The sequence below is a fragment of the Lupinus angustifolius genome, unplaced genomic scaffold (assembly GCF_001865875.1).
Source record: "Lupinus angustifolius cultivar Tanjil unplaced genomic scaffold, LupAngTanjil_v1.0 Scaffold_5_146, whole genome shotgun sequence".
Lineage (NCBI taxonomy): Eukaryota > Viridiplantae > Streptophyta > Magnoliopsida > Fabales > Fabaceae > Lupinus > Lupinus angustifolius.
Genome location: NW_017717358.1, coordinates 24,646 through 40,313, shown reverse-complemented (window position 1 = coordinate 40,313; position 15,668 = coordinate 24,646). Strand labels below are relative to the sequence as shown.

The following is a 15,668-nucleotide window of genomic DNA, read 5'->3' as shown; positions in this document are numbered from 1 at the left end:
TGTCAAGAAGTAGGGCCATGAATGATATGCTGATATTCCCAAATGGCAACGTTTTAGTTATTAATGGAGCAACTTTAGGTACAGCTGGATGAGAACAAGTAGTGAACCCACTTCTAAATTTATTTCTTTAGAAACTAATAACAAATATGGTTAATGGTTCGAGGTGCTAAACCCTACAACTAATCCTAGACTGTATCACTATTCAACCATTTTATTGTGTGATGGTATAGTGATCATAGGTGGAAGCAACTCTCACATGTATTATGAATATAAAATCTCATTTTATCCATCTGGGTTCAGTTTAGAGGCATTCTCTCCTCCTTATTTGGATCCTAAGTTTCCACCTATGAGGCTGAAGATTCTATAACCTACTTCTCAAAGTTATCACAAGTATGATAACTATTTCAACATGAGTTTTCGGGTGAATAAGACAGTTGTGACAGATTCGGTTAGTGTCATAATGTTGGCACCACCTTTTAATACACATTCTTTTTGCATGAACCAGAGGTTGTTGGTGTTGACCACAAGTAATGTTAATGCTACGAGAACCCCACTATTAAGTTTAACGTGAGAGCAGCAATTTCATCTGTTCTTACACCATGTGGGTTCTATATTCTATTTGTGGTTCATAAATATTGCAGACCGATTTTCGGTCGGAAAACAATCTCTGCAACTTAGGAAAAGACAAACTCGGTTTTGATCTCTCCCAAAATATTTGGAGTCGTCACTATGTTTTTTGCGGTTAAAACATAGAAAAACTCTTGTTTAAGCCCAAATTCGATATAATGGTCTTTTAACAAATTTTTTGAGTTCGGGAATCTATTACGGATCGAGGAAAGTATTAGCACCCCGTCCACTCGTAATAAAATGATACACTCGCTAATCAAATAGATTTTTAAAGCATAATTGTACTATGAACTTATAATAAATATTTAGTGTTATACCTTTTAACAAAAAATACAATAATGTTTATAACATAAATATTTATAAATTACAATAATGTTACAAAGTGAAACATAATATTACTTATCATATTTTACAAAATGTCATTTTAAGCATAACAACAAAATGATGTATGAGGTCAAATGAGAAGAAATGTTAAACCATATAGATTACATTTTTCCTTTCTTAATTGTATATTTAATTATTATTTAAATTTTACTACAAAAATATAATAAAGAACATTAACTTTTACAACAAAATTAAAAGACAACATAATTGTTTAGCATAGAGAATTTCATGCAACCAAATTCATCTCTATCAGTTTATAATGAAGGTGTTGATAATGAGGATCTTCATACATAAAGTAAAGAATGAAAATCATATATTACGATAATGATTATATTTTAACATACAAAGTTCTTTGTGAACTTGAGCCTATACTACTAGAGGTGTAAAAGTTTGATTCAGATAGATTTTTGGTGCAATTTAGTGGACGATCGAACACAAAGACATGATTCAGTTCACCTCAATTAACCACAAATTTTATTGCAAGAACCAAATTGAACTGCTCATGAATGGTTTGATTCAGTTCGATTCACGGTTTTCATGATTTTTTATTTATTTTTTGTATCAAATCGAAATTCAAAATATATTACAAGATATGTTGTTTGTTCATAAAAGGAAAAACACTAGTATTGTTATTATCAATAAAAATTGAAACTCGTAATTGATTGTTAGTAACATATATAACAATTATGTAATTTAGGAAGAAAAAATGATTGACCATATGTACAAGAGTATAATATCTATGCACGTATATATTTTTACATACTCAGCGCAATATGCACCACTCATTTGAATTACTTTTATTTAAGAATCAATGATGATTAAAAATAAATAGGTGATGATACAATGACATATATGACAATACAATTTAGTAAAAACTCTTACACTGTTAGTATATACATCTTCTTCTCTATATGCAATAGTACAATTCACAATTAGTAATATTCATACTATTAGTAACATATATAACACTATCATTCACAATTAGTAACATACATAACAATTTAGTAACATATTTATCAATTAGTAACATATATAACATTACAATTCATAATTAGTAACTTTAATGCAGTACATGTATAATAGTTTGTTATATGTTAGTTTCAAATCTAGTACCACAAAAGTTAGAAGATGTGCTACAAATCATCATGACACTACAAAAGCATCACATACATATAACAATTTAGTAAGCAGTAACATATATGACAATAACATACTAACAATTTAGTAACATATACGACATTACAATTCACACAAAATTGATAATTTAAGCCACAAAATTGGTTGAAGAAATTTCTAGTATCTATTTTTTAATGTGGTTCGGTCCGGTTCCAACAGTTCTTAAATTTCTAAAACTGTGAATTGAACTGAACATAAATGGTTCCTTAAAATAATAACTGAACCGAACCACGACACCTAATCGAACCACAGTTTGTGATTTGGTTCGGCTCCATTGATTTCATGGTTTAAACCATAACCACTTACACCCATATATACTATCATTACTATAAAATAACGTAATATTATTTTTTAAAGTGTCCAAAGATTAATATATTAAAGTGAAATTACAAATTATATTGTGTTATGAAGTGATAGTCAAATATGAATGAACGGTTTAATAAATAGTTTATGTTAAAAGACATCATATAAGTGTACTTGACATCACATCTGAACTCAAATATAAGACATTAGATCTATGAGTTTGGTTGAATTGGACATAACAAATATGTTAAAAAAGTTATACATTATTTATTCATATTGCAAATTCCATTTGAACATATTACTACTATAGTCTTTTATGTTTGCACATAATATTGTTGTGCACCAGGCTTGGCTAGGAGTGATGTGCATCAGGCTTGGTCAAGACAGGTCAGGATGATGCACCAAGCAGCACCAGTCTCGGTCAGAAATGATGCGCCAATGATGTGCTAGTCTAGGTCAGAATGATGCGCCAATGATGTGCTAGTCTCGGTCAGAATGATGCTTCAATGATGTGCTAGTCTCGGTCAGAAGTGATGCGCCAAGCATGCACCAGTCTCGGTCGGATTGCACCAGCCTCAGTCAGATTATTGTGCATCATGCGCCTAGGCTAGCTTGGTCATGCATCAAACACACTGGCACTCAACCTCAGTCAGATTGGCCATGATGGTTCATAATAAGTGCACCTCACAATTCCTTTGGGTTTTACTTGGGTCATGAATGATGGTTTTAGTCAAGGTTATTGGGATCGGACCGGACGTTCCGACCGGTCCAACCGTCACCCGCTTGCATAATCAGTGCACCCGTTTTGGCCTGTGGAAAAACCGGTCCAAACGGGTTAGACTGGGTAAAACCGGAATTAACTCAGTTGGTTAAACCGACCGCCTAGATGAAATAAAATAAAAATTAGAAATTAGGCCCTACACACTTACCTTGCAAGTTGCAACAGTAAAAGATTAGAGAGTCTCAAACCTAGCCGCTGCTAGCCGCCACCCTTCACCGTCGCGGTCTTCTTCTTCACCATTTTCGTCTTCATCCTTCACATCACCGTCTTCTTCACGTCACCGTCTTCTTCTTCTTCACCATCATCTTCATCCTACACGTCGTCGTCTTCTTATTTACCGTCATCATCTTCATCATTCACGTTGTTGTCTTCTTCTCTCACCTTCCCATTGTGTTGCAGGTTTTTCACCTTCTTCCTTCATTTTTTAGGTTCACCTTCTGCATCTCACTTTTAATAGCTTAAGTTCACTGTAACTATTATATTATATGGTTATGTTCTGTATTTCTTAGTATTCAAATGATGTATGTCATAGATTAAAGATTTGAAACCAGATACTCAAATTTTATGTTCTGTTTAACCTGCTTTATTAGAGAATCTTTAGACTAAAGGTTCGAAAATGTGTAGATGATTTTGTGATAGCTTATTTTTAGGTGGTTTTGTGACAACTTATCTTTTTTAAACTAAAAGTTTGAACCATTTGAATATTCTAGGAAGCAGGAACATAAGTTTTGGTGGTTTTTATTCAATTGACTTTATAGTTATGGGTGTCCATCTTATATTTTATTTGACTAATATAGAAGTATGATAACATCTTTTTGAAAGTGGTCATGGCAGGACGTGCATGTATCAATTATTATCATATTGGTTGGGTTTCAATTATTTCCTAATAGCCTAATAGGTATGTGCAGTTTTCAATTATTTCATTAAGAGGTTACAGTTTTCAATTATTTCTGCAAACAAACATATATATGATTTCTAGTGGTGGTACATGTGAATTATTTAAATGCTTGCATGCTATAATTCAGAGTGCTTAAGTTAAAAATGTCATAGCCTATTGTTTATGTTAATTTGGTAAATGGTTATCATTTCAGATATGACATCATCTACAAGTTCTCCAAATACAACTCAAGTAGTAATTCTTACTACTCAATTTGTTAGAGCAAAATCTTATCCAACATGGGACCATTGCCAATTAGTGCAAGAAGTTGATGGAAAGAAAAATATAAAATGTTTGTATTGTTCAAAGTGTTACAAGGGTGGAGGAATACATCGAATTAAACAACATCTTGCTGGAGAAAAAGGAGATGTTCTACCTTATCTTTCAGTCCATTTGGAAGTTAAACATCAATTAAAGGAACCCTTAAATCAAGTTTGTGGTAGTAGAAAACGAGGAACTAATCAAATTTGAAGGGAAGAAGATTTAGATGAGGAAAATGTTACACAACTTCAAGGAAATGTGAATCCGCCAATACCAACTAAAGCCAAGGGTAAGACAAACAATTTGGGCTTTGCTCTAAGAACTACAGCATGAGCTCAACCTTCAATCAGAATAGGCTTTTAAGGTAAGGATGCTATTCATAAGGCTAATTTGGCAGTTGCTCGATTCTTTTATGATTGTTGCATCTCGTTCAACTGTTCAAATTATGTTTACTATCATCCTATGATAGATGCAATTGCTGCAATTGGTCCTAGTTATAAAGGTCCTAGTTATTATGCTGTTAGTTCTGATTTGTTGCATGAAATGAAGAAACAGGTTGAGTTATTAGTTGAGAATTTTAGGAACTTTTGGAAAGAAACTGGTTGTACCATCATGACTGATGGTTGGCAAGACCAAAGAAATAGGCAGCTTATCAATTTTCTTATATATTCTCCAAAAGGAATACGTTTTGTGAGATCTGTTGATGCATTTGATGTTGTTAAAGATGCTAGAACACTTTGTAATTTGTTTATTGAGTTAGTTGAGTTTGTTGGAGTAATCAATGTTGTACTTGTACACTTGGTTATTGACTATGCTGCAAATTATAAAGCCGTAGGGGCTATGTCAAGTGAGAACTTTCCATCTATATTTTGGTCTCCTTGTGTTGCACATTGTTTAAATTTGATTCTAGGAGACATTGGTAAAATGGAGCATGTGAGTACCTTAGCTAAGAGTGTCTCTGATATAACAAAGTTTGTGTACAATCATGGGTTTTTGTTAGCATGGTTAAGGAAAAGACTAGGGTGGAAATAAATCATACATCCTGGGGCAACTCGTTTTGCAACAACCTTCATTGCACTTATTTTAATTAATTATATAATATATGTAGATATATAATCATATATGACATTATAATATCGTCCGGTCCGACCGGATGGTCTAACTGGTTAAACCGGTTAGAACCTATACATGAGTTCTTTCGGTTTGATATCTGGCTCGGTTTCATAACCTTGGTGACTAAGATGAGAAGCAAATTTAAAAAAATTACTCTTAGAGTAAGTAGATCTCTTTAGCCTAAATCAAAACATTCTATCTACATTTGTTAAATGTAAAATGCACTTTATGGCTTTCAAATGAAGGTTCTTCGCTGCAAGGACAAAAACAACCTGAAATCCCTTATTCTCGATATTGCTCTATAGAACGGCTAGTTTTTCTCATGTCGCTAGCTTCAACCACTCCAAGGCTTAATGGTATTCAAAGTGACTATGAAAAATTAACGGAATTACAAAAGCAAAAAGAAGATGAAGAACTCAAATTTTGAAGCTATGTGCCTCAATAGTCATTAATTTCAAATGGTAGAGTTAAAAAAACTTAACTAATGCAACAATTGTAATAATTGAATAATCAAAAAATAACATCAACCTTGAAGAATGAATAACATACAACAACTTGCAAATACACAATACTTGATAAAAGTATGTGAAACTCATTGAAAGATATTTACATTGAACATTCTTTCATTTAATGTTATAAAGCTAATCCAAATAATTATTATTCAATCATTTACTACTTAGTTCACAATATTTCACTTTTATATTTATTCCATTTTGTAAGTGTGATTGAAAGAGAAGTTTGTAAACTATTTATGAACAAATTATTACTCTAATTTAATGTTTGAGGCTACAAAGGTAAGATGTTGAAAAAATACTTGTTTTTATTAAGCCTGTAGAGGCTACATGTGCAAACAGTACTTGTGATATAATATATGATAAATTATATTGGAAACTCATTGCTATCATTAAATTGGACGTACCTTATGAGATTGGATGAACTCATATACAACATTATTCAATATCTCTGAACTCTCTTATGTTAAAGTTTACCATGCAGATATTAACCCTTTTATTAAAACTTCTTTTTTATTAAGTTTTATTCAAGTCGATTCAATAAACTCTGAACCTTTTTAGTTGAAAAACGGATGAATTACTCGCCTGGTTTTTAAATTGTCTGTTTTTTCAAAGCCTTTTAAATTTAGAAAAAGTTGGTAAAACATTTCAACCCATTTATTGTGTTATCTTTGGCAATTTTAGACACATCAAGATTTACCTTAATCTTTCTTTAAAGAGTGATAGGGTAAGGGTATTCAAATTTATGTAATTTTAAAAGAAAAATAATAAATAATTTAATTTTGTTAGAGACACATAAAAATAAAATAATTAAATAATGAATGGTATACCTTCCTTAATTATTCATCCTCTATTTTATCTCATCTCTATATCTTTTAGTATGCATTCCTTTTATCAAACATCAAAGTTTCACCTCCTCATCTTATTTCTTCTTCTTGAAATTTTTGTTTAGGTGTGTCCTGTAATGTATATTGCGAATTATTTTGTAGTCGTCAATAATAGATGCTCCACAAGATATATCACTATCCAAAAGTTTTTATTGAGTGTTTCAAATTACCTTTATCAATGTTTTGGACGTGTATCACCATACAACTGGGCTAAATAGGTAGTTTTTCTCCTTATATCAAAATATTCATTATTCTAGCTATAGATTTATAATAAAATTACTTTGATTCATAACCTGATAGATTAGTAACATACAATCACACTAATTTGTCTTTCCCTTATATTAAAAGAAGAAAAAGATCATTACAATCAAAATAAGAGAATAACGTTTATCTTGTCATATCATCAAAATTTAAAAAAAAAGCAGTGATTAAATAAGATACATCATACATGTGACTCAGATTCCAATCGAGTCTCTAGGGTTTCTCTCTTCTTTCCATTTCTCATCCACACAACAACCATGGCGGACGAATTCCAATATTCCGACACGACTCCACCCTCCTTGAAGCGCAAGTACGACGACCAATCCACCGCCGCCGCCGCCACAGACTCCGACCTCACTGCCGGCATCGAGATAGCTAAACAGAAAGCTCAAGAAGTCGCCGCTCGTCTCTTCAACAGTGCCCCTCCTCCTCCTACTCTTGACCCTTCCAAGCGCTCTAAAACCGATAACGGTTTCGATTCCATTGGTTATTATCTCCTCTTATCTTTTTTCAATGCGTAATTTTAGTCTTGTATTTTCCCTCATTATTTTATATACGCGATTTACAACATCATATAATTTAGGGTTTTTTGTTTTCCTTGAAGAAACTGGAATTGAGTTTGCCGTACTTTTATTTTTCGTTATAACCAATTTTCAACATAAAAATAACTTAGGGACGTAGGGTCCATTTGTTATGATATTAAAATGTGTGTTTGTGTGGATGCACTTTTATTAAGACGCAGAAGCTGAAACATAATGCTGAAGTTCTTTGGCTTTTATTTGAAGCTATATTTTATCAGCTTCTTAACAAAAAGCCCTTAGGAAAGAGGATAGAATATTAAAGTTTATTTTTGATGTTTTTAGTTAAACATAATTGGCTCAGCTTTTCATAAAAGCGATGCAACTAAACTCACTTTTGTAAGATATTTTGTTTGGTTGAGGTTATACTAAAAAGCCGAAGCTAAAAAGTTGAAACTCAGTTTTTTATGCAAAGTCAAGGATCTGTTTGTTTAGAATTCTAAAAAAAGTGATTATCCACACATGTTGATCTCAGAAGCTAAAATCTTCAGCTTCCCACCTTAAGCTTATAAATGTCGTTAGTGAATTCGTTGTAAAAAAAGTTTTTACAAGAAAAAACTAAACGGAAGGGGTATTTTTTAGCTTCTAGAAGAAGAAAGCTCCCAGAAATTGTAAAAAACATTTTTAGATAGTGTAAGCTTTGTAGCCAAACACAAAGTAGCTTCTGATTTTCATTGAATCTAAATGACCAAACTCATTTTTGCAGATGTGAAGGCTCAATACCCGATACCTACAATTTCTCCTTCCGCGGTTTCTTACGGGCACCAGGGTGCTGCAAGCAAGAAGATCGATATCCCTAATGGAAGGGTGGGTGTCATAATTGGCAAAGGTGGTGAGACCATCAAGTACCTTCAGTTGCAGTCCGGGGCGAAAATCCAGATTACCCGTGACAGTGATGCTGACCCTAGTTCTCCTACTCGGATGGTTGAGATTATGGGTGCTCCTGATGCAATTGCTATTGCTGAGAAGCTTATCAGTGAAGTTCTTGCTGAGGTACTGCATTTTCTCGCACTAACTACTGCTATAGTGTTTCTGGTGCTTGATTCTCTGCCCTTCTAACTGGGATTGACTTTGAGGGTTTTTGTTGACAGGCTGAAGCAGGAGGTTCTGGTGTTGTTACTCGACGACTGACTGGACAAGCTGGGTCTGATGAATATGTGTCAAAGATCCCAAATAACAAGGTATGCAAGGACATGTCTAAAAATATGTGCTTCATGTGATGCTGAACTGTTTTCTTTTTTGTCTATCAATTTTTTCATGTCTTTTATCTGGGATGGTTTGTTGTGTCTCTTCAGGTTGGTCTTGTTATTGGTAAAGGAGGAGAAACCATAAAGAATATGCAAGCTTCAAGTGGAGCAAGAATTCAGGTTTACTATTCTAAGTGTTATTTCTTCATTGTGCTTTGGATAGCAAATGCTAAATTATTATTAGCTTCATTTTTACTTGGTTTTTACTGTAGCTTTGTGATTGCTGGCTTGCAGCTAATGTTATAATTTGACTTCAATTGTAGCAGTCTGTGAAGATGCAGAAATCATATCTATTATTGTTGTACATAACATGTATTTTTTCAGGTGATTCCTCTTCATCTTCCCCCTGGTGACACATCCACAGAAAGAACATTAAAAATTGAAGGAACCCCTGAACAAATTGAGTCTGCAAAACAATTGGTTAATCAAGTCATCAGTGGTGAGGTATGTTGTGCTGGATTTTGGCTTTGGTTAGCATGTTTTGCTTGCCATGTGCCAAGTCTAATTTGATTTAGAAGATTGATTTTAATGTGCACCTTATATTTTCTGTGTCATGGTTTAGTTTGATTAAACCAGATGGATTTATGTCTTTTCTTACTGAGTGATAGTTGAATACCATGCTCCTATAAGTTCCAGACGATTCTTTATTAATTTCTTGCAATATTAACACATATGGCCAGACCTCATGATCCATTCATTTTGATCAAGCTACTGAAGTTTAGGCCTTATTTCTTTTTTGTGATGATTCCCTGATTTCTGGGTAAAAATTACAATTCCTACTTTGTTAAATTACAATATGTTTTGACATGTTTGTAATGTGATTTGTTGCCTTGTTTTGTAATTCTTGATTCTTTCTAATAATATGGTTTCATATGATGTCTGTTATGATAATGTTATATTATTTTCTGTGTTTGTTAAAACTTAGACCTCTTGCAATGGTTAAAACTTAGACCCTGAGCTGCAAGTTTAGATGTAATGAAATTGCGATATCTTCTTGGGTTATTATATATTGTTGTCTCTAGCAAGTAGTATCTTTTTTGGGTTTATCATTTATGTTATAATATTCTTATTAGATTCTGAACAATGCAAACTTTCACATCCTTTAATGATTTTCTGGCCCTATCTTTGTTACTGTGCTTGTGCTGCAAGCTTTCAAACATGTGTTATATATAACAACACAAAAATAGAAGATACTCTAAATTGATGATGTCCTGTATATACTGCTAATGTCTACAGTGCAATTGAATTCTAATTCTCTTCCCCAGTTGAAAACTGATTAGGGAGACGAGCCACTGAAATAGGTTTTCGTATAACTTGTGCTTCGAATGTGTTAAAATCTGTGATGTTTCTTGTTCAATTATGGCCTGGTTTTCATGGTAACATGCTCTGTTTGATAGTTTGGTATAGTCAGTTTATGAGAATTGGCTTGAACTTCCAGGTCATTTCTAGTTCATACTTGCCAAGTTTCTTTTGTGCGGGTAGGTGCACACAGTTTGTCTATCTGTAGTCGTATTTGAAGTAAATGAATGCATTTGTAGTTAGCATTTATATTCATGTATCAATAAAATTGAACCATTTATGATATTGAACCATATTAATATTTTAGTTTCTTTTTGTGATGTATTGTGATATGCTGAGTTAGATGTTTTAATGTCATTTTGGACATCTTAAGTTACTTTTATGTTATGTTGTGGGGATCTGCCTTTTTATTTTTTCTACAATTTTGTTATCATGTAAATATTTATATATATTAAGAGAATTTCATATCCACGTACCCCGTACCCGGTGTAACACAGACCACTAGTGACACCAACATGGAATTCCTGTCTTTGTTGGTTTTCCTTCAACATGCCATGGTATGGTTCTAAATCTCTGTTTTGATATTAATTCAGGAGCAGTAAGCCTGTTATTATGTCTCTGCATCTTCACAGTTGGACTTGATATAAATTGTCATATTGACATCCTTTAATCCTATGCCATTTGTGCTTTTCACCTCAAAACTATTATATGCTTGAATGTTCTTGTGCCTTAAGCTGACTTTCAATCATTTCTGCCCACTTTAAGTCTTTTAGTTATGCAATGTAATAACTTATTGTTGCACTGTATACTAAATTAACATATTGATGTCCTTTGAAACAATGCTATTTGTGTCTTTCAATTCATACCTTGAAAGCACTATTATATACTTGAAAAAAGCTGTCTGTGTCTTAAGCTATGTTTAACCTGGCATAATAAACTGAAATATTTTCATGGCTGAAGCTCTACTCTTATTTTGTTTTTTATATTATTACTGTCCTTGTTTTAGTCTGTTAGGCATTTCACCTATGATTCTTCACTAATGCTATGTGTGATTTTTTAATTGCTTACATGAACTATTTTATATTTGAAATGGTATTTTTTTGTGTGCCTTATACTGGAGTTACAATTGGCATAATAACTTGAAACTTCTCCATTCTGAAGCTCTTAACTCTTTTTCCTATTTTTGTTATTCCAGTTTTCTAGTTGTTGCAACTAACAATTATTGTATGTTCTTCAAGATAATTCTTTTGAGTCTTTTTCATTTGTGTTGTTCTATTGGTGTAGATTGTAGAATGTGCGATTTCACATTCACCTCCTTATAATGTTGAATGTTTCTTTTCAGCCTATTCTCTTAATTTCTCTGTCGTTATTTCTCTAACCTTTTTTTAGTTCTTGAATCTGAACTGTGTAAATTTTCTAGGACATCTTTTACCCTTGCTTAGATTCCATTGTTGTTTTGGTTACATGTGGTTTTATTTGATGGTTCATTGAGATTGACCACTTTAGATCGGATGGATGGATGAATGGTTAAGAGGATGATTTTCTTCTGTACTTGGAGTGAAGAGAAGTTGTCTAGAGGGACAGCTGTAGATTTTGGATTTATGGTTGCTCCTTTATCTCTTATACCTCTCTTATGCTGTTGAATTGTGTTAGTCTGGAAACTTAGCTTGTAGAATTGCTGTTAATGATTTATATTGACACAGTTGAAATGAGTCCCATATTTTGAGATACCATATATAGGATTGCCTTATGAGGAAATGTGATAGTATGCTTGCCGATTTCTTTGGTTTTGCTTTCCTTCTGTACCCATTCATTTCAAATAGGGAAGGGTTGTGCTTCTGCTGGAGTCACTCAGTTTTATCACAAACCAGTACGGTATGTAGGCCTTTATACCCCTTTCTGATTCTGAGTGGAATCTGTCAAACATATTATAACCGTTATCTTGTGTTATTTTTAGGTTGTATATCTTGTTATCTTGTATTATTTTTAGGTTGATTTTTAGTGGTATGTTTTACTTGTGTATTTGTTTGTGCTTCTGTTGCTGTATGTATTCCCACATCTTGGGTTAGCTAACTTTTATTTGGCGTTTTCCTTTCTGCAGAATCGTTTTAGAAACCCAGCTATGTCTGGTGGCTATCCTCAGCAAGGTTACCAAGCCCAACCACCAACTAGCTGGGCTCCCCCTGGTGCTCCTGCACAACAACATAGTTATGGCTATGTGCAGCCTGGATCATACTCCGGTCCATCATCCCAGTATAACAATCCTCAGCAACAATATGCTGGCTACCCTCCCCAGCCAGCTGGTGGATATTCTACTGGTTGGGACCAGTCTACTGCACAACCTTTACAGCAGTCTAGTCAGGGTGCTGGGTATGATTACTATAGTCAACAGGCTCCTCAGCAACCACAAAATCCTGGCGGTGCTGTAGCTCCAGGTGATGGATCTGCTTACAATTACAGTCAACCACCTGCCTCTGGCTACAGCCAGCTCGGGCAGGGCTATGCTCAGGATAGCTATGGTGGGTATCAAGCACCACCACAATCAGGATATGGTCAGCCACCATCATATGATCAGCAGCAAGGTTATGGGTCTGCCCCCGGCTATGGTAATGGGAACAACTCAGCACAAGAGGGGAATGCCCCCAACTATGGATCACAGGCAGACTCAACTCAGGTTCCACCCGTCCAACCTTCAGCAACCCAGCAAGGTTATGCTACTGGCCAACAACCTAGCCCACATGCTGCTAACTATCCACCACAAGGTACTGCTCAGCCAAATTACGGAGTGCCCCCAATCTCCCAAGCATCTTATGGCAGTCAACCTCAAATGCCTTCTGGTTATGGACCCCCACAGTCTCAGAAGCCTGGTGCTACACCACCTGTTTATGGACAGTCACAATCACCTAAAACGGTGGCAGCAGGCTATGGTCAATCTGGGTATCCCCCTTCTGGATATGGTGGTGCATATGGCCCCACATCATATGGTGCTGCTTCTGGTGGTCAACCTGGTTATGGTCAGGCACCGCCGTCATATGGCAACGGTTATGGGACGGGTTATGCTCAGCCTCCAGCATATAGCAGTGATGGTAATGCAGGTTCTCATGGAAGCTACGATGGAGCACCTGCCCAGACTGCTCAACAGGGTACTGTTGCTAAACCGTCACCACCTCAGAGTTGATATTGTAGTCTGTTAATTTTGGATTGTGTGAATTGTTGGTTTCGTAGTATTTTTTGTAGTAGTGACATTGATATACCTAGAGCTTTGCAGTATTGAGATTGAATCATTATTAAACCTTTGAGCGTTAAATTTAGCAGTGACATTTTGTTTACATGAGTTTGCGCTTACTTGCAAAGGAATTGTGAACTACAAAGCTAAGATGGAGCATTCTAAAAAGTAATTATACTGGCTATACCAAAATCATATCTTTAATGATGATAGCAACAAACACACTAAGGATCCTGAAGGTAGTGCGCTCCAAAGTGTTGATCTAATCAGGAACATTAGGCTCATAGGGTCTGTCTATCACAAATTTACACAACACAAAGCATTAGTTTAAGTCAAATACACAAATAGTTTGTCAGTGTATTTTTGGTAATAATTTTTGTTCCATTTGAGACAATTTGTATGAAGAAATTTAGAGAGAAAATATGGTTCATTGTACTCATTATTATAAGATGATTTGTTGTACTCTCGTATTTATATAGTGGATCTTTGCTTGTGATGACCCATAATTCTTAATTTCAACATAAATGCTGTGTTTAGTTTTCTTGCTCATTTACTTCTCTTTTATTCCCGATTGATTTGATCTTTTTTCCACGTAGGATTCTATTCCTAACAATTGCATCAGATTAATGCGTTTAATTATATAATTCTTCATAGCAATATTAACATATACATCCTTATCACACACCTCTAATTATTTCTACTTTATCTATAATTGATGTTTTCATAATAAATAACCTATAAATTCTCTTTCTCATGAAAATGATACGCGCAAATTGTGGTATTTTTTTGTATTACTAAGGGGTATTTCTTCACTTTTTGATAAAGAATTAATTCTTTCGAGGTTTGTAACTACCTCTCCCAACAAGTATCGTTCTCAGGAATCGAACACTTGACAATGTGATAAATATTACATTCATATGAGTAGGAGGGTTTATTATTATTTTTATATACTTAAATTTACTTAACATAGCTATCCTCATAATTTGTAACGGTGGTAATTGTTATTTTATTATCCATGCTTTGAATTGCTTTGATTATTTTCAGAGATTTTTGTAGAGATTTGTTATATCCTCCTACTAAATTATCTACTAATCATCATACCCATGAAAAAGTGACATGTGTAAACCAATCATTAATAAATAAAGTATCTTATTGTGACATATGTTAGGAGGATAAGTAGGAAAATGTAGTAGGAGGATATATCATTTTCTATTTTTGTATTTTCTCCTCTCTCACACATACATATATATAATATATATTAATTTCCTAAAAATGATTCAAAACAAGGTTTGAATGTTTGGCAGATGATTGCTTAAAAGGAAAGTTTCTTGTTGATTGTATTTCTGAGCATACTACCAGCCTAGTAAGTTATTTCATAGATCTCAGAGAAAAATAACCATTCTCAAACAGTTTAGATTAATTTGAGAAAAATGATATATTAAACACATGATTAAAAACTGATTTGAAATGTTAAGGTGCTTTTACCAAAGTATTAACTACCAAAACTAAGGCTACCACTTCACCAAATATTTTTTTATACCGAACATCTTTGCATTATAGGTCTCAATCAGAGACTTTTGGTGTTCTTTAATGACTCATTGTACCTTAGATAAATTTATGAAACTCGAACCAAATGTCAAATTGGAAAAGATATTGTATTAGGTTTAATCAGTATAAATGGTTAAATTATTTGGTTTGATCAGGTGATTTCATATATAATTAATAATTTTTATATATAAATATATAATTGTAAATATTATATAATTAATAATTATATATAATTTTATTGAAGTAACATCTTTTCATATTTTTAATACCATAGTAAAACAAAATATTAGAGTAGTGTTCTATTTTTTTAAGTGAACCGTCTAGTTTACTTCTTGGTTTAACTTGGTCTAACATGGTTGGGCCGAGATTTCCACGGCTCGAAGTGGTTCAACCCTCATTCGTTTAAGATTGAAAACCAGAATCGTTTTCAAGTTAGTCAGCGGTCAAACTGGTCGGATCATCCACAACACTAGTTAGGATACAAAAAAAATTAAGATCGGTTGAGTCTATAACTCTATTGCAGAAGAT

General features: G+C 33.7%; 1 protein-coding gene and 1 long non-coding RNA gene across 3 annotated transcripts; one reads left to right on the top strand and one right to left on the bottom strand.

Moving 5' to 3' along the window:
• Window positions 1–7,392: 7,392 nt before the first annotated feature.
• LOC109337357 (far upstream element-binding protein 1-like) lies at window positions 7,393–13,700 on the top strand. 2 transcript variants are annotated; one of them, XM_019574324.1, is made up of 7 exons: window positions 7,393–7,728; window positions 8,527–8,813; window positions 8,912–9,001; window positions 9,116–9,187; window positions 9,392–9,511; window positions 12,468–13,078; window positions 13,133–13,700. In XM_019574324.1, exons 1-7 carry the CDS (start codon window positions 7,500–7,502, stop codon window positions 13,542–13,544), a joined length of 1,821 nt encoding a protein of 606 aa, XP_019429869.1. In that variant the 5' UTR covers window positions 7,393–7,499; the 3' UTR covers window positions 13,545–13,700. The 2 variants fall into 2 exon arrangements, with proteins under 2 accessions (XP_019429869.1, XP_019429868.1); XM_019574323.1 differs by having other exon boundaries at window positions 7,396–7,728; window positions 12,468–13,700.
• Window positions 12,011–12,461, bottom strand: LOC109337359. Its single transcript, XR_002106439.1, has 2 exons — window positions 12,235–12,461; window positions 12,011–12,166 (listed from the first exon to the last, which is right to left on the bottom strand). It is a non-coding gene; the product is annotated as an uncharacterized LOC109337359 (long non-coding RNA).
• Window positions 13,701–15,668: the final 1,968 nt, after the last annotated feature.

What these genes read in the sequence shown, in the direction of transcription:
- LOC109337357 (XM_019574323.1), top strand. Translation starts at nt 7,500, where the DNA reads ATGGCGGACGAATTCCAATATTCCGACACGACTCCACCCTCCTTGAAG. An exon ending in TAACGGTTTCGATTCCATTG is followed by an intron (nt 7,729 to 8,526) that starts GTTATTATCTCC and finishes TCATTTTTGCAG; the next exon opens with ATGTGAAGGCTCAATACCCG. An exon ending in TCAGTGAAGTTCTTGCTGAG is followed by an intron (nt 8,814 to 8,911) that starts GTACTGCATTTT and finishes TTTTGTTGACAG; the next exon opens with GCTGAAGCAGGAGGTTCTGG.